We start from the raw sequence: 26,496 nt of genomic DNA on the forward strand, positions 1-26,496 counted from the left end.
AATAAGTGTTCGTACCTTAAACTTCATGATGAGATGTGTGAAGTGGAATTCAGCCTCCAGGTTCAGTCTGATGCTGACACTCTCCTGTCCTGTAGAGGAAACAACTGTCACTCAGTGTCATAACAACACAATCGATGTAAAAGTCTTGTCTCCTTAAGTCACTGTCTGCTTGACTGAGTGACTGTAGAAGACCTCTAGTATCCTTCTTTGCATTTTTGTCTCTCCAAAATTACCTATGAGGTCATAGATTTACTCCCATGTCACTGCATCTCAACAGCATTCTCCAGTATTTTTGTTACATGCCTCTAAAATGTATACATTCATTACCATCAGGATTTAATTCTCAACAACACAACAATAACAAAAGTAATCCTCGCACTCATGGACTCTTCTACATGTATGAGGACAGAGGCATTCAGCACAATGAACACACTGAGCATGTTCTTTTGTACTGTTATAGAGTAAATACACACACACACACACACACACACACACACACACCATTGACAGACTGCCACCAGGTGTTGTCTCCGTTGCTGTCCATGAGGTAGATCACGTTTTCGATGCGGTGGCTGTTTCTGTGGTGGTACGGGTCAAAGCGATGCTGGGAGTTACACTCAAAGCACTTGTCTGACTCCTGTCGAGGCAGAAAACACACATTTACTCTTGAAGAAAGTCACTGGCATGGAAAGTTTTAGGTATGATGATTAAGAAATAGATCAAACTTTTGACTTGCAATGAAAATAATTAGCAGGTATGCAGATTTTATGTTATGTTATGTTGTTATGTTTTGACTGAACCAAAAAAAAAAAAAAATTATATATATATATATATATATATATATATATTAAAAATAAACCCACTTGCTGTAATTCCTTACAAACACCTATAATGCGTGTGCAGGTTGTGTCTTTTGCATGATGTACAGTAAGTCAAGCCCCTGTGATAGAGCTGTTTCCTCAGATTAGGGCTTTTATCTGTCAAGCTGAAATAATGTAGGTAATGTGCCCCTGTGTGTCAACACCAGTGTGAATGGAACAAAAGCTAGAGGGGACTGGATTGTGTCTCCACTGGGTCAAAAGATTAAAACGGAAGAATGGTTTCGAAAGAGAGACGCAAGGAGTAAAATAAGGGTGGGGGGGGAGAGGAAGAAAGACAGTAAAGAGATGGAGGCAAGTGTGATTGTTATGGGTGGTGTGTATTTTATTTTTGTAGTCCGTGTCTGTTCTGTATTTTGCTTGTTTCCTGTTTTACTTTGATAATCTGTTCTGTCTTGTCTTGTTTAGCTTTACTTTGTGTTTTCCCGCCTGTGTGATTACCTGATGTTTTCCACCTGTTTCCCAGCCCTTGTGTCACCTGCCTCTTGTTTCCTCGTTACCCTGTGTATTTAGTCTTTGTCTTCCCCTTGTCTTTTGTCAGATCATTTTGTGTCCTGGTGCTGTCAGTTTGTATGTATGTTAGTGTTTGTGTCTGGTTTTGTTCCTGTCAGCTCGTCGTTTAGCCTGTTCTGTTTTCTGCCTGCTCCATTTTTGGACCGCCTTTGGTTTGCTCCTGTTTTTTGTGTTTAATAAATCCTCGTGCTCATACTCCTTCGCCTGCTCTCTGCATTTGGGTCCACCATCCTCACTTCACACGACAGTGATGGTTCGGATAAAGGGCACAAAATAAGACTTCTAGCTAGCTGCTCTGTGAGGTTCTAAATCAGAAATCAGAAATGGTTTATTGTAGTAGTAGGTTTGCACATACAAGACTCTGACCTGAAGCAGTGATCAATCAAACAATCTAGAATCTTAAACAGGATCTCAGTTGACTACAGTAATTTGTTAAAAAAAAAAAAAAGCAATACAGAGTCAGCTGCCGATATACACAAATATCTAAACCTCATAACTGCAACTGCAGCATCAATGACTAGATAAGGATTATGTCTGGAAGTATATAGACAATGACAAATTTGAGAGAGCAGACTCTGAAACAAGCACCGGCACTATCGGGATTGAACTCAAATCTAAGTAGCACTCAGAATTTGTTTTGTGCTCTCCCTAATCTTTTGTCGCCAATATATTTCCATACATATGAGATGCAAAAAGACATTGACGAGGCAGAAGGCAGAAGAAGGGGACCAAGAGCTCCAAGGCAGAGGGCATGGGAAAGACACAAGAATGTGCGGAGCAAGAGCTTGAATCTCAAGGGGTGTAATAGAAAAGTTAGAAAGGCTGGTTAGAGAAAGGAAGGTGCAGGTGAGAGAAGTGGGTATACAGTGGAGCAGGGTCTCAAACTGCACAGCAGGGGTGAAGGACAAAGAAGGGGGCCGGCAGAGGGCGAGGGAGATGCTGAGAGAGGGTAAAAGGTGGTGCTTCTAAGAGGGCGCCATAGGGGAGCAGGGAGGGGGAAGGAGGGCTAAACAGACAGATGAGGGTACGTTGGCACACTAGAGAAACAGTGGATTCCAGGGCAGCATTTCTTAATTAGGTTGTTGTCTAGGTGATTAAGCGGCTAACAACAACATGGCTGGTAAAGAGGCTGAGAATTATGTGGATGTGCGTTACCGCGGGTGCACACACGCCCACTTGTACATGTTTAAGTGAATGTGTGTGTTTTTTTACATGCATGCTTGCCTTTTTCACCTACCCTCCCTAATCCCAGCATAAATCTGCCCAAACCCTAATCTCAGAGCCCCACTGCTAAAAAGGACATTCCTCTCTACACAGTAGCCCTTCCATCCTATCGCAATGTGCCACCATTAGAGAGGTGTTCTGTAAACGCACTGGGTATTCCTGTAGCTTTATAGTGTTCACAGGAATTAAGGTCCAAGAGCAAGATTTCTGGTATTTCTATAAGAGTGGATCTCATAAAATACAAACAAAATACTTGACAACGAGCATTTCACTTCATTTATTTATTGTTCAGAAAGTTTAAGGTTGGATGTATACACAGTACGAGTAAAATCAGTTTGATTCGTATTCATTTCTCTTTCAAGGACACTGTAGTTTTCATTTCAGTAGGCACTTGGTGTAAACTTGTGTGGCTTTAAGACCCTCCCTCCTCTGAGCTCTTATTTATCTCCCATTAGTCAAGCCTGGTCAGCTCAACTATAAGGCGTTCTGCTCCAACAATACACTGATGTAAGTCTGATGTTGATTTGAAAACACTTCTTTGTCACACTACAATGGTGGCTTTAAAAAAAAAGTACACCCCACCTCCTTCCTTCAGTTTCCTTTCCATCTCAGTTACAACTCTAAAACTGATATTTCCTGCTGTTAACACATTATATCACTTCTCATTTTGCTGCCATTCTTTTTGCTCTTTTCTCTGCCAGTTCCTCCGCATCCTCCCTTCTTTTTCATCAATTGCCAATCCCAGTTTTCCCATCTCCTTCTTCACTTTTCTTGTTCCTTTCTCTTGGCATGGTCGCTTGTCTTAAGTTACAGTTTTAGTTTCTCCCTACCAGGTGGGTCTAACAACCAAACCAGGGCCCCTTTAAAGGTCTTCAACACAATTGGCTTCTCTTGGGAAACAAATGTGCATAAGAACTATGCAATCCGATTTCACAAGAAATAAAACAAACACCCTACATCAAACACAAATGATTGATGAACTTCTGGGCATTTAAATGTTTGGTGTCGGCGTCTAAAGTAGCTTCTGACAGGTCAGCAACGGTCTGCACCTGGATTTATGTAAGGACAGGTTGACACCATATCCTGGCCCATACTATAGTAGAGGGCCTCTTACCAATCAGACAATGTCAATTCATGTTCACCTTAAAGTTGACACTGTTGGATATTCCTGCCCTGAGGCAATGGAGGTGCAGGCACATACACGTAGATGCACGAAATGCATGTAGTGTAGAGAGGGTGTGATTGTCAACATGATGGGGAACATTTCAGGAGTCGTGTCATGTAAGGGCAGAAAGAAACATAAGAGCTGCATATTGTGGAGGTGAAGGACAGACTGTAATAGCATTTCGTCTTGCATCACACAGGTATGAACTAGGGGTGTGACGCAAAGCTACTTTTTGTATCTATAGCTGTATCTGTGTGTCTGTCTGTATCCGTTAAGTTGTTTTCTGCTGCAAAACAACATACTCAGTTAATCATGCACTTAAATTACGTAATAAAATATTAAAGCATAATTTGTGCTTGAACCCCAACTTAAAAAAAAAGAGGGTCAATCAAATAGAAGTTGTGTTAATGGTCCGGAAGAAATGAATAGTGAAAATAGAACAGAAGGTTTTAAATGGTCAGAATTAGCAAAAAAAAAAAAAAATCCTGCACACTGTCTAACTTGCAAAAAATAGAAAAAAAAATGTTTTGCCTGAAGAACGTCTTGTACAGACACGTTGCCTATTATTCAAGTTATATATTTTTTGCAAGACAGGTTACGGGAGTTTTCTTTGCTACTTTTGACCTGCTTTTCCCCCTCCGACGCACCTGTCACACGTTGTAGATGTGTGAAGTTTTTCTCTGTACTGAAATAGTCAGAACTGCATCGGGCCATTTTGCATGAACTTTGATTATGAACTTATGAAAGATTGATATATAAACGGAAGAGGCCGAGATGAATGTAAACTTCTTTTTTGAAGAAAAAAGAACAGGCTACTGATAAAAATCTGAAAAGCCATTTTGCATGTCACTTTAGGATGGTCTCTACCTTCTGATTGTCATTTTCCCATTGAATAGGCAAAACTAACACATGTTTAACATTAGTCAGTTTTATCCTGCACTAGTCTCGAAATGCCAGAGCATACCAGCGCTGACATGGTCTGGCTACACTGCTTATCTATTCTGGGATAGGGGGAAAAAACGCTCTGGTTTGTTTGTTTGTATTTTACCAGAAGTCTGAATATCCAACTTTTTTAACGTTTTCACGTTTCACGTTTTTAAGCCTAAAGCTTAAAAGTCGTTCTGCTTTGTGTATGTCTTTACAAAAATGAAAACATCCTGAAGGCAAGAGATTAAAGTCCCTAACACACACAGAAAAGCATCATCAAGTTTTCAAAATCTAAATCTAAATTTCAACTGTCCAAACTAGTTGTGGGGTTGTGGTGCGTCACCGGCCTGCATGTGTGTGTGTGTGTGTGTGTGTGTGTCTAAGGTGTGGCTGACGTGTGAGTCTAGTCTACACCTGGGCCTGTTATTGAAAGGCTGGGTAGCGTCGGGGGGCCTTGCTTATGGAAACCGGACTACAAACAAACAGACAGATGAACAAATGAAGATGGAAGAGTGGAAACTGAAGGATGAAGATGGATGAGTGCATGGAAGAGAGAACAAACAAACCATCGTGGGACCATTGTAAAGGGGGTGTGCGAGATGGAACAGGCAGGTGGGAGAGTCAAGTTGAGTTTAATCATAGCAGTGACTGAGAATGCCAAATGTGGAAAATATATGTAAATCACAGCACATGATGTGATACCGGGTGCACATGAAGGAAAAGATGAATGTGCATGATTAACCTGTCATTAGCAGGAAGGTATGAATAGAAAACCCTTTATCAACCATCATAACCAATTACCCCTTTATATTTCACATGTGTGTTTGTGTGTATCCTGACCTGCAGATGGCTGACAATGCAGTATTGTTGTGGCCCGTTCAGGCCGCAAGTAGACGTGGAGGATAGGTTGACAGCCCGTCCAATCAGAAGGTTTCCTGTCGCAGGGTAGCAGCTGCCATCTGTGCAACCATGAGGGCTTGATGGGAGCTCCTGTCCAAACACACTGAGAGCTGCAAGTGGAGGGGTGCAGGGTAGAAACAAAGGAGAGAATAATTATTCCACTCATTGTGTTACCAACGTTATATGTCAAGTTCTCACAGCAACAACATCTCATCTAAACAAGCCTTTTCACTTAGAAACTAGAAAATGCATTTCATGCAGAAAATGCATTTATAATAATACGCTAGGTGCTCGATAACTTGATTTGTTTCAAACACAATTTCACTTGATTCGAGGAGTTCAGACTTCGTAAGAATACAAAGTAAAGTAAAAGAAAATGGAGCTGGATGAGGGTATGTATCCAACAGAACGTTCAAAGAATTAAGTGCATGCTTTAAAGTGCCCATATAATGAAAAAATCACTTTTTCTGGTATTTGGGGTGTTATTTTGTGTCTCTGGTGCTTCCACACACATACAAACTTTGAAAAAAATCCATCCATGCTGTTTAGAGTGAGATACGGTTTCTGAATGTGTCCTGCCTTCAGTCTCTGGGTGAGCTGTTCAAAATCGGCACGGCTTGTGATGTCACAAGCCGAAACGAGCAGGCTAACCGCAACCATTAGTTCGTAGCGTTAGCGTTAGCATGCTAACGCTAGCATGCTACCTCATTCTCAATAGCAAAGCACTGCTACAACACACACAAGTTCACCATAATCTACAAAAGAACTACTTACATGTGTGCCCTCATTTAGAAGTCTCCCAGCTAATCCTGACTTGTAACTGACCAAAGTTGTAGAAACAGCCTTTCTTTTACTGTCTATGGAGCTAGCTAGCTGACATGATCTACATCTGAGCTACTGCACATGTGCGAGTGCAATCAAAGATAGTACAGAAGAAGAAGAAGAAAAGAGGTCTCACTCTGTAGCTAAAACAGAGACCAGCTGACAAGAGGATCTGCAGCAGTGAGAGAGAGCGGTGCAGTACAATAAAAATATGGTGTTTTTTGAAAATTAAACCATGTAAACCTATTCTGGTACAACCTTAAATACAATTATGAACCTGAAAATGAGCATAATATGGCTGCTTTAAAGCCCCAGTGCACCTGTGTTTCCATTTTCCATATTTGAGGTCATTTGTAGGGTTGCTATTAAATCTTTTGTCCAGAAAAACTATTCTTTCATTGTGATTAACCTAAGAGGCCTTCTTTAAGTTCTTCACCCTTGGCATGCTTTATATTGAGAGGCTTTGCTCTGGGCGTCTGGAAGTCAAGATAAGATAAAGACCTTGTAGATGTTCCTGAATCCCATGGTAAATAGTCTGGACCAAGGGTTATACAACATTGTTTTGGCTCCTCCATGGTGGCGTGATTATATGTAATTCTGTATGATGCTAGATACACTGTATAAGGCTGAGCAAATGTAAACTTTTTTGGTATATGTAGGTCAGGTACGGTGCTACTCCGAGGTTAGGGGTGCTATAGCCACATCACTAATCTGCTTAGCCCCAAGTAAGCCCCTTTAAGCATTTCAGTATTTTTTATTTTTAAATAAAGAAATATGTAAACGTTTATAACCAGCCTTTCTGTTCCCAATCCGATCCCCGGCTGCGTGCTCGTGCGGTGTGTGTTGACAGACAAAGGGTAAAAGAACATCTGGTTGTGGCTGCACTGGGGATATTATTCCGTTCATTTCTGACGTTGTGATCGACACTTCATCCGTAACAATATAACCATTGCACAGTGGGACGCATGTATATTATAATATGACAAGTTATTTTTGTTTGCAATAGAAATATTATCACTAAGTTTGTGATAATAGCCTGTTCGTTTTGCACAGTTAACAGCCAAAAGGCTGAATGCATTGCACTTCTTGTTGTGGCTGCACTTTGGATATTATTAATTTCCACTCTGACGTTATGATAGCCATTATATGTTGGGTTGTTATTAATTGTGGCTGCATGGGCGCTGTCCAATGCTGAAGCCTTTCTCGTCTTCTCACCTTTGCATGTGAAAGACATTATTTGTCATTGCCTTGTGATCTTTTGTATTAGGTTTATAGTTATTTTGTTTAATATTCTTTGACCAAATTCAATAAGAAACAACATGTATAAAAAAATGTGTTGTGTGCCATATTTGCTTTTATTGAAAAAACGAGAACTTCCTTGTAAAGTAGTTCTGAAGTCATGAAAACGACAATTTTTTTTAGCACCCATGTATTGGTCAAGCTCCCTATAGCACCGGGAGAGAGAAAATCTTGCACCGTCCATGACCTCTATCCATGTACACATGCTGTACTAAGAACCTTTCTGATCAGATTTGTGTTGTAATAAGCGTACATATTCAAGATTCAAGATTCAATACTTGTCATGCAGCCATGCAACTAAGTTATCCCTTAATAAAATAGATAAATATGTTTTTTTTAAAGTAAAGTTCCAGTGCTGAAGAGCACCCTGCAAGTCAGTGCAGTCAAGAGTAATAAAGTGTCAGTGCATTGTATCAAGTAAGGAGTCTGTTCTATTATTCATCAAAGTGAGGATTGACCTGAAGTACAAGTTTTCCACATCATCCACCATTGAGCATGGGCCTAAAAAGTCCGTCAGTCCAGTATCAGTCAAGCTCTAAGTTCTGCAAGTGCACATGTTTGTCTCTTAAATTAATAAAAGTAGAACATTGAAAGTGTATAATCAGCATTTCCTTAAAAAACAAATAGTCATGTGTGGTGAACCCCTAATTTTACACAACACTGCAGAAACAAGAGGAAGTATATGAGGTACTGTTTGTGCCATGACATCTCTATCTGTTCCCTCAGCATCTGCAGTATAAACCAAAATCGCAGTCTTCCTCATACACCACGGCATGTCTGGCTACACAGAAGCATGGTGGATTATAAATAGTAAGATCATCGTGTTAACACCGCCTGACATCCCAGAAAGTAATTGCCTTAATGAACTAAGAAGAAGCATATGAACTATAACTCTCCAAAACGTTCTTGTCCTGTTCCCTCCAACTCTCTCCCTCACCCATGTAAACACTCTCTCTGCATCACTGACTCTGAATAACAGGCCTCATCAGGGATATGCAAGGGTGAGGCAGCAAGGGTAAGGGGGGCAGAGAAAGACTGAGATAAATTATGGTGACACAAAAATGAAAGATGGACAGAAAAACTATGTGGACGGACCAATTTAATACAAAAAAAATTAAGAGGCTCAGAACAGGGTTCAGCAGTCGTTCAGTCAGGATATCTACATCAAGCTTTAACCATTTATTGACACAGACTGTCCCGGAATTACAAAGCAACCACCAGGGCCTGTTTGAATGAACATGAAACCACACTGAGAAAAATCTTCTACACTTATACAGTGCACAGCATAAATGAGTACACCCATGCTAAATTTGACTAAAAAGAGGAATAAAAAAATCATCTTTTGGAAATTGAACTTAATGCCTTAATTAAAAAAATGAGGAAAAATCCGACCTTTAAAGACACCAATTTTCTTTGTGAATGAATAATGTATCGTAAATAAATAAATGTTCTTCCTTAAAATACAGGGAGCATAAGTAAGTACACCCCTATTTTAAATTCCCATAGAGGCAGACAGATTTTTATTTTTAAAGGCCAGTTAATTCATGGATCCAGGATACTATGCATCCTGATAAAGTTCCCTTGGCCTTTGGAATTAAAATAGCCCCACATCATCACATACCCTTCACCATACCCCCATATCATCACATACCCTTCACCATACCTAGAGATTGGCATGGGGTACTTTCCATAAAATCATCTCTCTACCATCTCTTTATCAGGATGCATAGTATCCAGGATACTATGCATCCTGATAAAGTTCCCTTGGTCTTTGGAATTAAAATAGCCCCACATCATCACATACCCTTCATCATACCTAGAGATTGGCATGTTTTTATGTCGGTTAGCCTAATAGCTGGTTTGATTTGCATTATGGAAAGTACCCCATGCCAATCTCTAGGTATGGTGAAGGGTATGTGATGATGTGGGGCTATTTTAATTCCAAAGGCCAAGGGAACTTTATCAGGATGCATACTATCCTGGATCCATGAAATAACTGGCCTTTAAAAATAAAAATCTGCCTGCCTCTATGGGAATTTAACATAGGGGTGTACTTACTTATGCCCCGTGTATTTTAAGGAAGAACAGTTATTTACTTACGATACATTATTCATTCACAAAGAAAATTGGTGTCCTTAAAGGTTGAATTTTTCCTCATTTTTTTAATTAAGGCATTAAGATCACTTTCCAAAAGATGATTTTTTTATTCCTCTTTTTAGTCAAATTTAGCAGAGAAGACTGTGGAGACTAAAATATGTTGGGAAACAGGCAGTGATGCAGCAATAATGTATGCTGGAGAAATTTGCAAAAAATGTCTTTCCAGATGGACCGCCTAGTTTAGACAGTGTATGGAACATGTGACAATAAAACGTCTGTGCCTGCCTGAACAAACTCAAGGCTCCATAATCAGCAGAACACAGAGTTGTGTGATAGAGTGATAGGGGATGAGAGATGATGGGAGAGATATCGGAGGGTCGTTCATCCTGTTGATTTACAGAAAACAACAGAGCAGCAACAGGTTGAGGCATGATGGGAAAGGCACGGCAATTGTGAGTTGGAATCATAAGAATCCTTTGCATTAAAAAAAACTGCATATCTTCATTAGACATTTGACTCTAATGCTGGGGAGCTCTTAAACACTCATTTATGTACCACTTTGTGGTATGACTTGTGGTATGTCATATTTGTAGTGTTAGGAGAATATAATTGTGTGACTGTAATGACTGCCTTTCTAAAGGACACATAGATGATTTCATTCATGATTTCACAAAATTAAATACTAAAGGATTTGGAATTTGTCCATCGCTCACCTGGCTTACTGTAAAAGGACAATAACAAGTGGTACAAAAAAGAACTTTGTCACAAAAGAATCAGATAACAGGATGCAAGAAACCTTTCAGGCCCATTTACACTTGTCATTTAAAGTGTCTTGTATCCAGATAAAATCCAGATGAGATTTTTGATTTAAAGTTGCTACGAGGGTAGTTTCAATCTTATGGAAACAAAGTCTGTTTGAGGTCAGGCAGTGCATTGGCAGCTTTGGACTCCTCCTGTATACAAGGAGTGGTGGATCCTTAAAGTGGCAAGATCACACTAAGAGCTGTCAGTATTTCAGAATGCTGTTTTTGATGATATGAGTCCGTAGAGTGTAGGCCATGGTTCTAGTGAGTATCATTTTGTCTTTTAAACACTGGTTTTAGAGAGAGACAGTTGGTAAACCTCCTCAACACAAAAAGGGGAATAGCCCCTGGTCAAAAAAATGTCTTGTCCATGAGATCCTGATACAAAGTTCTCAATGTTTCGGTTTGCATGTAGGGACCCTCATTATGCTACCGTTTAAGTGTGGTGCTATTTTGAGCCTTGTTAGTGGTGTAGAAATAGTGATTTACCCTGTGCCCCGAAAGCTAGCGTTAGCAGCTAACCTCCGGTTTGCGGTAGCTAGTTTCAAGCTACAGACACATTCAATTAGCATGAAAACAGATCCCAGAGAGCGTTCGACTCGGTACACATATGTCCTTTAAGGGTGTTTTGGCATCTGGCAAGGATGCCCCTTGGGCACCTCCCTAAGGAGGTGTTCCAGGTACTAGGTGGAGGGATTATATCTCCACCCTGGCCTGGGAACGCATCAGGATCCCCCAGTCAGAGCTGGTTAATGTGGCTCCAGAAAGGGAAGTTTGGGGTCCCCTGCTGGAGCTGCTGCCCCCGCGACCCGACCCCGGATAAGCGGACGAAGATGGATGGATGATTTTCTGATTTCCTGTGAGCCATTAACAGTGCCTGGCTGACACTGTTCGCAATTCTACTGATAAAACCAGCTAGAAAGTACACCACACAATCAGCCTGTAATGTTCACACACACACACACACACACACACACACACACACACACACACACACACACTGTATAGGCAGGTGTGCACATGCAGAATTGCACATAAATGGGTGAGAAGATAGAGCTGTGGACTGTAAAGATCAAACACACCCTAACCAAACATAAAACTCGAGGCAGTGCTGCAATACTGAAACTCGAGAATGTAATGTACAGATACAAGACTGTGCATGAAAGAGAATGAAATTAAAGAAAATGGCATGTCATATTAAGGTAAATTGTAGAATGCATTTCCTTAAAACACATTTTAGGTGAAGTAGAAAAACTAAAAATGTGTGTCATTCTTAAAGCTGAAAATAACAGCCAGTGGTCCCACCCCTCTACTCAAACAACCACTTCAAGAATTCAGAATCATAGAAACTGACCTCACTTTACAGGTATGACATTGCACAATGGGTTTACTCACTGGTCAAAGAACCTGCCACAATGAGGCACAATGCAATACATGGGAATCATCCTGTCATGAACAAAAACCAGGTTTGAACTTCATCTGTTCGCAATCGCAAACTCAGTCTTTGGAGACCAGGAAGGTGCAAAATCAGCCGATTTGTAAAGAAAGCTTTTATTTCAGGCTGTTCTCATTCACGGTTCGTACTTATACAGCTCCAAAAGTAATGCACTATTTCATTTGTATATAAACTATGTAATCGTGAGCCAGGACGTGCAGGGCCGCCTGTAAGGATGAAGTCAGGTGACGTTGTATACACAGTATTCAGTAGTCAGAATTTCTGGTGGATGAATGGGTCAAAATGAACACCCAAATTTTACCCAGGAGGCCGCTGTTTGCCGTGTAAAAAGCAAAAGTAACTTATGTACGTAACTGACTAATGCTACGCCCGAAAGTTACATAGCTTAACTAAGTAGCACAAACATACTTATTTCAACCCAAACCACGATCTGCATCAGTCGCACTTATTGCTCATGTTGCTGGACATTTGTAGGATAACGCACGAAAAATAGTGCAGAACTTTTCGTAAGATATGATACCAACCATTGTATGAAGACACGTTTATTTTTTTTTTACATCTTGTTACAAATAAATATGCACTTCAAGTTACTGGTTGTGTGCAAAAATGTGTGCATCAAATATACTATGTTACTTATGATGGAGTATTAGAGTCACTGTTAAAAATTATCCAAAAATATTCAAACTTTTTCTCTAAATACTGTGACTTTTTTTCAGAGTGAAAAAAGAGTTAATTAATTGCGAGTAGAATGATATACCTAATATTATAACAAGCAGAACCAATAGATGTTTTTGATTTGATAGTATTTTCTTTAAGACTAAGAAACTGCCAGGGTAATAACTACTTTAAGGGGGAAATCATCAAATGTATTTGAATGAAAAAGTCCATGTGTTGCCTTTATCATATTTTTAAGCAGCATTTAACTTCAGGTCTCAATATTTGAGCTCCCCCGGCTTGTTAATCGTCACATTTAATCACACTGAAGTTACCTTTTCAGAGAGAGTGATAGAAGTAACATCCAGATGTGTTGAGGCCTCCTCTCCCGACACTCTGTCTAGGCACGTACCCCTCAGTAGTCATAATTTACCCTCAGTTGTAATTAACAACTAAGGTTGTGTTTTGAAATAGACCACACATGCATGGAATGTTGCTACTATAATGTATGTCATTCTCTGAGGCTCTCCGACTAATGTCTTTCTCCAATCTGTTATATTGTGCTGAAACAAGAAAGAATGGTGTTTGTGTTGATAATTACATGGCCAAGCCATCATCTGGGCACACATTTACAAGTCAAAGAGCCTCATTTTTCAAAAGATGCTTCTGACATCTGAGATATGACAGTAGGGTCCGTCCCCCTCTCTGTGTGGGCCGTAGGAAACATATCCTTCACTAGGTTTCCTCCTGCCCCGACAAGCATGGAGAATGACAGAATGTGTCTTTGCATGTGTGCCTTGTATTACTTTAGTGGTGCATGCACTAACATACTGATGTCATTATTTTCAGGATTTTGTTGGGTGTTTTTGCTTTTGTTAGTGCATTTCTATGTCATTTTATTGCTCTAAGTCCATGCATATATTGCATAGATGTGAGTGTTGCAATTAGAGTGTGTTTTGTGGTGTATTTTTAAACTTGAGAACCTACAGATGTTATTGCAGACATGACAATAGCACAAGGCTCATGTAGCACCAGAGGGGAGAGGTTGCCTAAGTAACCAGTTGCCAGTTTCAGGCTGGTACAAATTACTCTTAAAAGTGCCATTCACAAAGGCTTTCCAAACTAGAATTACTTATAGGAAGTGTACTTTCATTTCTTGCAATCTTGTGAGTTTTATCACATTTCAAGAAGAAGAAAAACCAGCAAGAGAAAAAAAACAAAACATTTTAAATGTGCCTTCTTGCTATGAGATGCAGGCAAAAACACTTTGAACTGAAACTCTGGTTCCAACTAAAGTGGCTAAGGATACCAGGGTAAAGCCAGAGTGGGAGCATATCCAATACACATACTCAAAGACTTCTTCTGACTACAGAACGTCCAAAAGAAAGCAAGGCTGAGATACACGTTTGTCTTGAAGTAAAGCAAGTTGTACATATGTTGTTTGGCACCAGCTGGTTTACTAGTGCGTGATTAGAGTGTATAGCACGTGGCAATGTAACATACACACACATGCACACAAAGCAGAGACACAGAGGGGAGGAGTCACAGGTAAACATACCCTGGGGCATCTCCCTCCTGTACGAAGCACTATGGCAGGAATGCAGAGAAAGAGAGGAAAATGTTATTCATTAAAGGAAACATTCCAGGTGTCAGTGTGTTGGACGCAAACGCGCTCAAGTTCTGCACATATACACACAAACAGTATGTAGGGTACAGGACCTGTGCACACCCTATCCATTTCTATGATGGATTAGTAATACACCAGTTTTGTTGAAAGTGCAACAGCAGTGCAGGAGGAGGCAGGAATGTAAACAAAATATGTCGAGGGTTTTCACATCCAGTAATCAGTGTTGATAACGTGTGGCAAGCTGTGAGATCCAAGTTTCGGTCTGTTTCGTCTCCATCTTTGGTGATAAGAGTTTCAAATGTTTTGCAGATGGCATTCTTAGCCGTGTTTGCCATCGTTTATCGCTATTTCTAACTAAGTGGTCAATCTGACATCTAAAACATTATGCACTGTGACAGCTTTTATGGAATGCTGAATCACTATCACAGTATGTTATATCAATACAAAATAAAGAGGAACAGATACAAGTGTAAGTCATTATTACTTTCACCTCAAGTAATTCATTTAAACTACGACTTTAACCTTCTCCTTGCTTATGTTATCTTACAGTATCTTGATTTATTTTATCTTAACATACTTAATACTTAAATAATTAATCAAGAGTTGCCTGAAACTGTGTGCAAAATACATTGGGTCACCTATAACTACCTTAAAACCTCAGAATTAAATTTGGAGGAAATCTAAAAAATTAAGCTTTATCTATTTATATGTTGTAAAGTTTATTTGCACGTTGAAGTGTTGGAACAGGCTGGAATGGATAGTGGAGTATGCCTCTGCAAACTATAAATGTAGGTAAATGACTGCAATAAAATTCTAAGGTTCTGCTCCACCTAAGCCAATTTGAATTAAAGAAATGCAAATAAATATAACAAAACCATTTCTTTAAGTCCAGTTAACCTAAACCAGTTTATGTGCCAAAAATCTGTACGTATTTATCGAACCAAAAAGTTCACTGAACAAACAAATTAAAAATGTAGTTTGGAGATTTGCTCAAAGTGAAAAAGTCTGCCACTGCACTCACATGATCTCGCTGTATAAACTTCAAATCTTTAGAACAGCTCAGCAGCGTGTTGGGAGAAGGCCAATTACTGTCCTGGTGCTAAGTGAAGTCTGAGTGTACATGTCTGCCGATGAATAAAGGCAACAAATAAAGGTTGCTAATAAAGGCTGTGTAAAAAAACATTGAGGGGGTGGAATTACCTGTAGCCAACTACAACAGCTTACATGGTAAATGTTGTAGATTTTTACAGCACTAATTGCATCAGTACAACTAAGTCATGTCATACTCAACATTCTGCTGCTCTTATTTCTTTTAAAGCAACATTGCATAGGTTCTTTTACTTTCTAAAAACAGGATTTCTCGCGGTGAGCAGCGGCAGCAGCAGTGTCGTGCCAGAGCCGGACCCGGGCAAGTGGGCAACAGGACCAGGTTCAGCAGCCGCTACGGACATGATGACGGCAGAGGCGAAGAGGCCGAAGACGACACGGAGGTACCTGGGCAACTCAGATTGGCTTTTAGTCGTTGGCGGGGGCTTCTCGAAATAAAAGGCTGCAAGACAGACGGCGAGCTGGCCATCTTCTTGCTGTAGATTGCTATGTCTTGAGCTGTTGGACTTGCTTGATGCTTGTCTGTGTTAGCAAAGTTGTCAACTTGCTAACTCGCTAACCCTAACCCGGTTCCCAACTCAACTCCCTATAAACTGAGCTACTGCCACCCCAAAGAAAGAAATGTTTTTGTTTCATTGTTTCTTCTTTTCTGTACTGCTGATACCACCAACAAAACCTCTTCACATTAAATGCTGACATGTAACGGCAAGGCTGCAAGACTTTTATGTGAAAACTCCGAAGGAAGTGTTGCATTTCATGCATGGTAGCTTAACATTGTTCATTCATTCTTCCATTGATCCATTCATTCTTTCATTCATGCATTCATTAATATGTATAGGAGAAAGAAAGACAACTCAATCTCAGTTGGCAGTTTCCTCCCCCTCACACACACACACGAGTACAGTCTTCTTCCAGTTAATATGTAACATAGAGATTGACCCAGATACCTGTGTGTAGGCAAGTGGCAAGTGCAATAGCCTTAATGAGTCTCCATTTCAAAGTGTTTGGGTGGCTGAAGTTATAAAGAACAACTTCACTTTAACTTTCATAGACTCACTGTTAAGTCTCATAAATTCCCAAACAGAAACACAGCTGTCCAGTTGACAAAACTAACCAGTTAAACAAAGCAGATTTAACAGTGGCTGTGCACTCTGTGTGTGTGGCCCCTTTCAAAATGTCCCTCAGGCACCAATTAACCCTCCGAGGGCCCATTCCGCCTCAGATCCAGCACTACTGTCAGTAGCCCATCATTTTCTACACATTCCACAAATACCCCAGATTCTCAAAGTTTCCAAATCCTACAAGCGGACCTACTAAACCGGGGTTTGCATGACCACAGGAGCCTTAACATCATGAGTTGGATGGAGCTGTTCTGCTGTGCAACAAATGTCCACAATGGAAAGCAGGCGTGGATGCATGGCCATGCTTCTGTGGACAATTTGGGAGACCACATTGACTGATGATAATGGGACAGTCCTAAATTATTTAGCCATTTTTTTTAAAATGAAAGAATATATTTATGAACCCTTTTTTACAGATGTGATCAGAACAAGTAGACTTGGGCCTGAGAGCCACAGACAGGCTTGAGAGATGGACTAACACATTTTTGATTTTGGTCTTTTCATGGGATTTGTTGGCAGTAATACAAATATAATCTAGAATAATGGCAGTCTCACTCTTAAAGTTGTCTAAACTTGTTTGGACTAACAGTCTCCAAACACCTTAGTTGAATGAACCCCAATTTCTCACCGTTGCTGTTCAGGTACATTCAAAAACATGAAGCCATATTTAGATGCAGCATGAACAAAGTCAATGGAGAGATGTGACCGGAGACTAACAGAAGTGGATTTGCTCTAAGCGATATGAACTAAGGCGAAGACGTATCGAAATTGTTGAATGGCATGTACAGAGACAGGAGCAGACAGGAGAGGGACTGCAGTAAAACATGTGAAATTGGAGTTCCCTATAACAAAACTAAAAAACACAGAAGGGAGTGTGTTTACAGAGAGCATCCTTAAGGTCCTGCATTAAAGCATCCACATTGCAGAAATGTCATTGACCAAGTATTACACTGGCATTCTTCTCTATATGTTGGCAAATCAAGTACGACATAATTATTATGATTATCATGTAGGGTCCTGCCATCCCGTCATTTTGACTGGACAGAAAGGTGACATCAACTCAGCGAAGGAGAGTTTAATTCTCACTTAAACCCTTCACTTCCTGTTCCCTGAAGAAAACACAATCCAGAACAAACATCTGTGTGTTACAGCTCAATCCTGTGATGTAAATAATGATGGATTAGACCTAATGACAATGTACAGGGAGAGATTGAGTCTGTGAGGATTTCCTTTGGCTGTTTTGGGAGTCTCCTGAAGCAAAAACAACAACAACACATGTGACAGGGTTGTTGGTTTGGAAGGAGAGGACGTATGATCAGAAAGCCTGTTGACACCTGCTTCAGTAATGATTTCTACATTTAACATGCTACCCTGCTGCTGCTGCTGCTGCTGCTGCTGCTGCTGCTGCTGCTGTTGCTGCTTCTGCACTACTTAGGAGGGATTGGCTGGCATGTCACAGGACACACACCATGGGCTTTGAATAAAAAGCTGTCCGGCTTCTATAAGTCTTTTCACTCTGTTCTACAGAAGCACTGCTGATCATATGAGCTTAGGCTTAGGCTTAGGCTAAGATGTCATACTGTATCTACTATCACAGAATTCTGCAGTTGTTCTGCTGTTTCACACCACAATAAAACCAGATCAAAGTCCGATTGGGACCGAACCAAAGCCTCCTTTTCAGGTGGTCTTGGCCTAAAGGACATATGAAAGCAACCCTAAACAGACAAATACAAACTGATCTTCTACTCACCCAGCGTGAGGAGGCTCAGATACTGAGCCGTGATGGACATCATGATGCCTGGACGCATGGACATCAGGCTGTCTCTCTGGCTGTAACAAACAGAGACAAATTGTTTGAGAATGTGACAAAGAAATCAATTAAACATTTTAAGAAGCGTAATACATCCCCGGTTATCACAGTTGTCAGTCTCTATTTACACCAGAGGTATTTTTTGTGCAATCATTTCTGATAATTAACAGCAAAATTACCAGAAACTTAAATGTGATTTGTTTCCATTAACCTTAAGTGCTGCCAATGCGAGAATAAATACAGGTCTTAATAATGGTCTTGTTTGTTGTTCGTAAATAATATTATTGTTATATCTCCAAAGTGCTGTGGAAATGGGTGGTGCTAGAACGCTACACAAAGCAGCTTTAAAGGATAACAACATGCCGCTGTAGTGTAGTAGTTCAAGGGCTTTCTCTGAGGTAGAAGGGTCTTGATTATGTTGGGACACCGAAGTAAGAAAAGGCCTCTTGTATACTTAGGCTTCACAAACATAGACATCTGCTCACTGAATAGGTGTGTGTGTGTGTGTGTGTGTGTGTGTGTGTGTGTGTGTGTATAGGCACACACATTGACAGGTGAGAACACACATTGTTCATGTCACACACTAAACCATTCTGACCTCTGAGACAAATAAAAGTGGTTACAGGAAGGAAAGAGGACAGACTAAATAAAAAGACTGACTTGACAGCCAGATTGCTATTGCAATTTAAATAAGCCATTTAAATCAGAAAGAGAAGTACTTTGTTGTCTTACAAATGACAATTCAAATGTGTCCGATTTGATAGCATTCCTCAAATAGCTTAACCTTACTCACTAATCCAGGTTTATGATCTAAAAGCAGGTCTCTGTTGGAAAGCATTTTTCACACTCAGCTTGGCTAAATAAGAGGTTGATGTGGCCGCACGCTCACACAGTGTCTTAACACTCAGTTCAATGTGTATTAAGTTGTTGACTGCATCGATAACAATACTAGGGGTGCACGATTCAGAAAATGTCACGATTCGATTCGATATCGATTTTTAGGCTCAAGATTCGATTCAAAATCGATTTTCGATTCAAAAACGATTCTCGGTTAAAAAAAACGATTCACAGTATGTAAATGTAGTTACTTTTCCCATGTGATTGCAGTAGACATACAATTTAAAAAAAATAAAATATATATATATATATATATATATATATATATATATTGATTTTTGGAATTCTATGAATCGATTTTGAATCGGTAGAGCTTGAATCGCGATACGAATGTGAATGTGAAAACTTTTTTGCACACCCCTAAACAATACGATATTTGTAATTTGCTGGTTAATTGTAGCTCAATGAATGTAAATGCAATTGCTTATATATTCCTAACAAATTATATTAAGTTGTTAATCTACAACTCCTGTAAATAACAAAATGTGAGTTAAAGTGCTGCTTCATGCTCATCAGATTTTCAAAACAGAGGTTTTTTTTATATTTCTAGAGAGGAAAGGCGAGAGGAGACGCAAAAACCCAAGATGCAAAAGTGGAAATAGAGACAAATTGAGAGAAAGAAAGGGTGCAACTGATTCAAGACACAAAATGTTGATTTTTCATCTATAAGACAAAATGTTCACATATGTAAAGTTTGGTAATTTTGTCTTAAATAAAGACCATATAGATTGTGTTGTGAATGGAGATTATTTTTTGAGGTATGAGTCCATCTTTCCATCCATCCATAATGCCACAAGCCATTTACTAAGAAATTGAAAAACTATTTGCTGCACTGGTAAGAATTTGACAATATTGTTACATTTTAAAAGCTACATAGTAAAAAACAGCTTACAGTTCAGCCAAAGAGGTGTTGACAGCACAAGGTCGCATTTTAATCGAAAATCTTCACCAAAGGACAAATCCACTCAAAACACACAGTTTCAGCTGATGTTATACAAATAAGCCAAACACTAAGAAAACCATGCAAAAAAGTGCTATATTCATTATGAATCTAGCATTAGCAATAAGTGATTCTAGCTTCATACTCACACAGCCACAGGTCCCCTCACTCTCCTCTGCACTGCGTGGTCAGAATTGCTCACTCTGTCTCCGTAGGCCAATTTTGTCTGACAGTGTGTGTGTGTGTGTGTGTGTGTGTGTGTGTGTGTGTGTGTGTGTGTGTGTGTGTGTGCTTAGAGTCCCGTATCCGAGTGTGCAGGCCCTGAACCCCAATGTGTATATTTACGCGTGCATGCGCATGTGTGGTGTGTATGTGCGCCAGAATTTGTAAAACAAACTTGAAAGCACAACTGACGACAGCGATGTAAAAACAGAGGGAACACCGCTGGCCAATGGGAATGCAGAGTGCGGACCCCCCTTCATTCCTCTCCTCCCTCCGGCTCCCTCTGTTTCGCCCTCCCTTGCTCCATCCAGCTCGTCACTGGGGCACTGGGGTGAATGGACAGCTATTCTTATTCTAATTCTTCTGTCACTCTGTGGGCCACTGGCTGAAAGAGGGGAATGGTCTCCAGGCTTTTGGAATGCACCAACCCTTTCTTCTGGACACTGAGGGAGAGTGAAGGGCGAGAGAGGCAAAGAGGGGGCCAGAGAAAGAGAAAGAGATAGTTAAAAGCAGAAGAGAGAGAAGAGAGGAGAATGGAAGAAGAGAAAACCTATTGGAAAAAGGGAGGAGGAAAGAAGAAAAGACAGGGGGGATGGAGAGACAGTTTGGGGTGAACTACAGTAGGCCACAGAGCTTTAGTGCAGCACAACCAAATAACACCACTTTCATTGCACTCAGCAAGAGGAGACGACTAATGGATGAAAGCTTCACCTCTACTCTGACCAACCCCAACTGCTCTCTGCACTGAAACTGCACTCTCATGTATTAGTCCAAAGGCACCACCTTGGAGCTTTAAAGGACTACGCTAACATACAGTTATTTGCTTTCTGGTGGAGTGTTAGATGACAAAATTCATACCACTGTCATGTGTGTATGTGAATATGAAGCCAATGCGAGCCGCCGGTTAGCGCAGCTTAGCACAAAGTCTGACTGTGTCCTACAGTACGGTTACAAACTCAACGTACCAGCACCGCTGGAGCTCACTGTTTAACATGATGGTACCTTGTTATGTATTTGTTAAATTCACACACAAAGCAAGGCATAAAAACATAAATATGCATTTTTACGAAGGGTTATATGCCAATTTACAACATATTACAATTTACCAATACATTACCCTCCTGTCATTTTTCACTTCCTTTTTTCCCGTTGCGACAGAGCAAGGCGAGCTACCCCCCCCCCCCCCCCCCCCCACACACACACACACACACACACACACCCCTTTTCAGCTAACTGGCAGTAGTTTAGTTTATCAATCTTTTCATCTAACTCCGCAAGAATGTTAATAGGTTTATTTCCCAAAATATATACATTCATGAGTTGAAATTCAATGGAATTTCACTTTAATATTTAGATTCAAGTTCAGCATGTGATATATGTGCTGTTTCATCCTAGTCACCTCCGTTTAGACAAAAAACAAAGGATATGACAAATCAACTGGGTTTAGGCATCACACGGGGGGTCATGGAGGTTGACTCTATTCAAAAATTCAAAAGGTTGAAGCAACTGGTGCTATGACCAGATTAGAAAAGAGAAAGAGAAAGGAGTGGGAGGGTGTGAGTTTGTGCCTGTGCATGTAAGATATATGCATGTGTGGGTTATGTGCATGCATGTGTGTGATTCAGGCTAGACAACTGCAAAACTGCAGGAGAGAACAAAGCAGCGTTCACATTCACAGCTCTCTGGTGATGTGACCTTTGACTTCTGCTACAGAGGGAGATGGAGAGGCTGACTCAACATGTCGCACAGCAACTACTGAAGAGGCCAGCGGAGCTACTGGTGCAAGTTCTAGGCTGGATGGCTAATGCACATGCTGCAGAAATCAATGATATATGGGTTTTCTCAAACCTTTATGATCTGTAAGACATTTGAACTCTTATTCACTGTCTGAGACAACTGGGATTTAAATGTAAGACCTTCTCCAAAACGACTGCTTTCACAAACCCAAAAAAGTGCAGATGTCTAATTTTCTCTCAGACCACTTTAACTACAATATGCTGAACAATTATTATGGATTTGTTGCCCAACGACAGCAAAAATATATATATTTTTTTTTACACCTTTCACTGAGAGGAAGCCTCTCTTTTGCAGGAACACCCTGATCACATTCACACAGTTACACATTCATACCTGGAAGCTGCCCAGTACAACCACAGTCTGATCTGCTGGCCACTATGAAGCTCCACTGGAGCGGTTCAGGTTAAGGGCCTTGCTCAAGGGCACCTCAGTGGTGGTAATGAGGGAGGGACAAGCGCTGCTCTTTCACTTTCCCCACCTAGATTTGATCCTGTCGGTCTGGGGATTGAACCGACTACCTCCTCGGTCACAAGCTCGCTTATATAACCTTTACCCCCCTCCACCATATGCACTTATTATCTGACTTTGTTGTGTATATTCTTGTTGTATATATTTTCTTTATTGTATACATTGCATTTTATATATAGTATACTTTAGATATGTTGACTATGTGACAATTAAAATCTTGAAACTTGAAAAATGCAGGGATCCAGGTTTTTAGTAAAGTACAACTACTGTACAGGTAAAATAAATCCGAGGAGAAGTCAGATTTGCACCTGGTTAGCCTAGACCTTACGAGACTTTGATGCAAACACACACACAATCCCAAAAACAAGATAAGAGGAAACCTGTAGAAAGTTCAGTGCCACCACTATAACTTCCGTGTAGTCAGCGGTCAGACTAAGCTAAGAAATCTTGAGACACTAGTCCAAACAATCCCAGGCTCCCATATCCTTGAACACAATAACACGATAAGCCTGACTCTGTGTGTGTGTATGTGTGTGTGTGTGTGTGTGTGTGTGTGTGTGTGTGTGTGTGTGTGTGTGTGTACACATCAAATGAAGGGCTTCAGACTGAGCTACCCAACACACTGCCAATAGGCTGCAGCTTGAGACGCCGCTGTTAAAGTATATTATAAAACAAGGCCGGGCTGGTAAAGGATCAGGTCATTCAGATGAGCTCATGGAGGAGGTTTGCTTCCCTCATACAGGCAGGTGACTCAATATTTACTGCTGATGCTACCTGCACCACTGGGAGTGGAAATATGTACAGTCATTTACATCCCAAACGTATTTGTTTCCCCACAGCCCTGTCAGATGAGCTCAGGAACCCCTTCATCGACACCACGCATTATGTTCCAAATGTGATTTATTTGAATTGATTTTAAACGGGATGTTATTTAACACAATTAATCATGTATTGTTATTTTTCATACTAATGAACCATGTTCATTTGGTAGGGGTGGGAATCACAGGGTACGGTACAGGTTACGATACAATACACGATACATGGATTACAATACCGATAGTATCACGATTGCAGCAATTCTGAGATAATCAACATAATACAATACAATACAAAATGCCCGTGAAAAGGTTAAGTGCAAGTTTTCTCTCTTTATTCACTGCAAGTCCAAACTGTTAGAAAACAGCACAATTCTGCAGCACAAGTTTTTAGTCTGTAAATTAAAATGACAGAACTATAGAGCAACTATGAGTCCAGAGTTTGGATTTAAACGTGGCTGGGGCATCTGTTATTTTCCTCAAACTGTTGTCCGCCATCCCGTTGAAAACCCTCTTCCTCTTTGGCTAGTTGACTTATGTTCAAGTTTCTCTCATTCATGTGTTGCACGCCACCTCTAGGAGGCATGAAGCAGTCACCCTGGGAGCTCCTTATTTTATTAATTAAAATGTCAACATTTGGTGCCAGCGTATCCATTGTCAAACGCACGAACAAGGACGACCATATATTGCCATATCAATATTTTGTCCCACCCCTAATGTTTAGGTCAGTTTAATCAATTTTGCATTCATACTACTACCTTGGAATGACAGAAGCTGGACGATACAACCATTTATCCATTACTTTTTCAAATTCTATTGGTCGTTGCTATATATTAACCTGAGCAAATCCTGTAGTAGCGCTGCATAGAAGTGAGACATTTACTGTTTCCAACTCCTGCAGTTGCCAGCGGGTACAAGGATAATTGTAGGATAGCTTAACTTATTGCACAGTATTACAGTTTGCTAGTGAGCAAAGTTAGCTAAAAGTATTGGATAAATGGTATAAATATACATACAGTGTGTAGCTAACAGCAAGTGAAGTACACTCAACTTTCTAAGGCAGACAGTGCTGCTCAGTCGAACTCCTATTGCCTGTTGAAAAGAAAATGTAACCTGTGAATAACGTTGCACTGCTCAACAAATCTGAGCAAACTGGCAAAATACGCACAATAGAGAAATGTGTTGTGTTGAATGTTGTTTGATGAAGATGACATAACTCAACGCTGCTTTCTGAGTGTGACTTTCATTTCTAGTTTTATTGCTTCCACAGTCACACGCACCTTGGAGCGAACCTTTTGCTGTAACAACCTTTCCTCCAATCCTGTTACTGATTTACTATATTGTCAAAAATTACCTTTAGGAACGCTAAGAGACTGGATGAGAACTTGTTGCATTTAGCTGCATATGTCAAAGCACTGTATGTGTAGGTGGAGAAAGTAATTATAGCAATAGGATGGTACAGGTAACAAATTGGATTGAGTGAAAATTGCAGTATTTATGAAATTATATGGAGAAAAACACCATATAGGTGACTAGGTTTAAGTGCCATCACTATGGAGAAGGTAGCCCTGGTCTACTCCAATAGATTTAAGAAACCCTGAAGAAACGTGTCAAGTGAAATCTACAGCACTGGCACTGGCAGGCACCAACTAATATAAGATCCCAAAGTAAACAATTTACTTTTTGCCAGTCAACCGTTCAACCATCTGAATGATCTGAAGGAAACAGACCACCCAAACACAACCTCTTTAATTTGGGGGATTTCATTTAACCATAGTGTTAAACAAGGAGACAACTTCCCTTCGAACAACTTCCTAATCCACTACATACATACATACAATCACCTGTGGAGCCAAAGGAAATCTCATAATACTGACTGGATATTTACCTCATTTCTGCTGGCATCTTACAGTGAAAGAAAGATTACCATCAAAGATAATTCTCCATTTCAGGTTTACAGAGAGAGAGAGAGAGAGAGAGAGAGAGAGAGAGAGAGAGAGAGAGAGAGAGAGAGAGAGAGAGAGAGAGTTTAATGGCCCAGACCTCAAATAAAGCACATGTAATACCATCTACTGCTTGGATTACTTAGCCTTTGTTCCACACCACCTGTACACACACAACGGAAAGTGTGCATGTGCATTTCTGTTCTTACACAACCAGTGCAGTTTGTTTTTTCCTATGTTATGCCCTCTTATTCAACCCAAAAGCAAGACTCTGTGTCACATCTACTATGAAATCAGCTATGTAGTTTAGGGTCTTAAATGGTTTATCACGGAAATTAATCTTTAACTAAACACAGAAGGACACACCCAATGGACCCACAAAAAGCTCATGCGAGGGCATGACCAGACAGTAGCAAGTGAGGAGCCTTTAAGGTGACTGAGTTCAGCGCAGACACACACCAACCAACACAATCACTGCATGCATGTTTGTACTGGAAGCATGAGAAGCAGTAAGTGAGAGGTGCAGGTCAACAGGGCAACTCTGAGCTTGTGGCTCAGCATTACTATACGTCCTGTGGAGATGGTCAGTAAAGTCCAGATTAGCCAGGCAGAGCTTCTTTAGCTGAGGCCCCACTCAAGGGAAATCATATCAGAAAATGAAAGTGTAGCAATGGTACTTGACACTGGCATATGCGCCTTTTCAGTATCTAGAAAGGAAGGAACTTGTTGGAAATCTGTCAAATTGTTAATGTGTTAAACCTACATTGTGTAATTTTTTGAGTTGCTTCTTAGCAAAAACCACAACGCGACAGGCAAAGTAACAAGACCAAAGTTAATATTGGAGTGGCTAGAACAGCTGCGTGTAAACGAGGCCACCGTAGGAGTTGAAACGCGCTCGGAATGGGAAGGGCTAGAAAGTGATATTCAGTTGGTTGTCATGTACAATTTCACCGCTAGATGGGAGAAATTCTTACACAATGTGGCTTTAAAGGTACATTTGTATATGACACT

At 40.4% G+C, this 26,496-nt stretch overlaps 1 protein-coding gene across 5 annotated transcripts in view; it reads right to left on the reverse strand.

Moving 5' to 3' along the window:
• Positions 1–26,496, reverse strand: part of lamb2l (laminin, beta 2-like) — a 59,492-nt gene that overhangs the window by 28,311 nt on the left and 4,685 nt on the right. The window contains exons 1-6 of one of the 5 annotated variants that reach the window (XM_036008197.1): positions 20,390–20,411; positions 18,344–18,423; positions 14,297–14,325; positions 5,548–5,717; positions 502–637; positions 16–89 (exon numbers count right to left, since the gene is read on the reverse strand). In XM_036008197.1, coding sequence (XP_035864090.1) covers positions 16–89; positions 502–637; positions 5,548–5,717; positions 14,297–14,306 — 390 coding nt within the window. In that variant the 5' untranslated portion in view covers positions 14,307–14,325; positions 18,344–18,423; positions 20,390–20,411. Of the gene's footprint in view, positions 1–15; positions 90–501; positions 638–5,547; positions 5,718–14,296; positions 14,326–18,343; positions 18,424–20,389; positions 20,878–26,496 lie in introns of those variants that run through there. The other 4 variants (XM_036008196.1, XM_031286588.2, XM_031286589.2 and 1 more) reach the window with 4 other exon arrangements.

The sequence above is a fragment of the Sander lucioperca genome, chromosome 12, assembly GCF_008315115.2.
Source record: "Sander lucioperca isolate FBNREF2018 chromosome 12, SLUC_FBN_1.2, whole genome shotgun sequence".
Taxonomy (NCBI): domain Eukaryota; kingdom Metazoa; phylum Chordata; class Actinopteri; order Perciformes; family Percidae; genus Sander; species Sander lucioperca.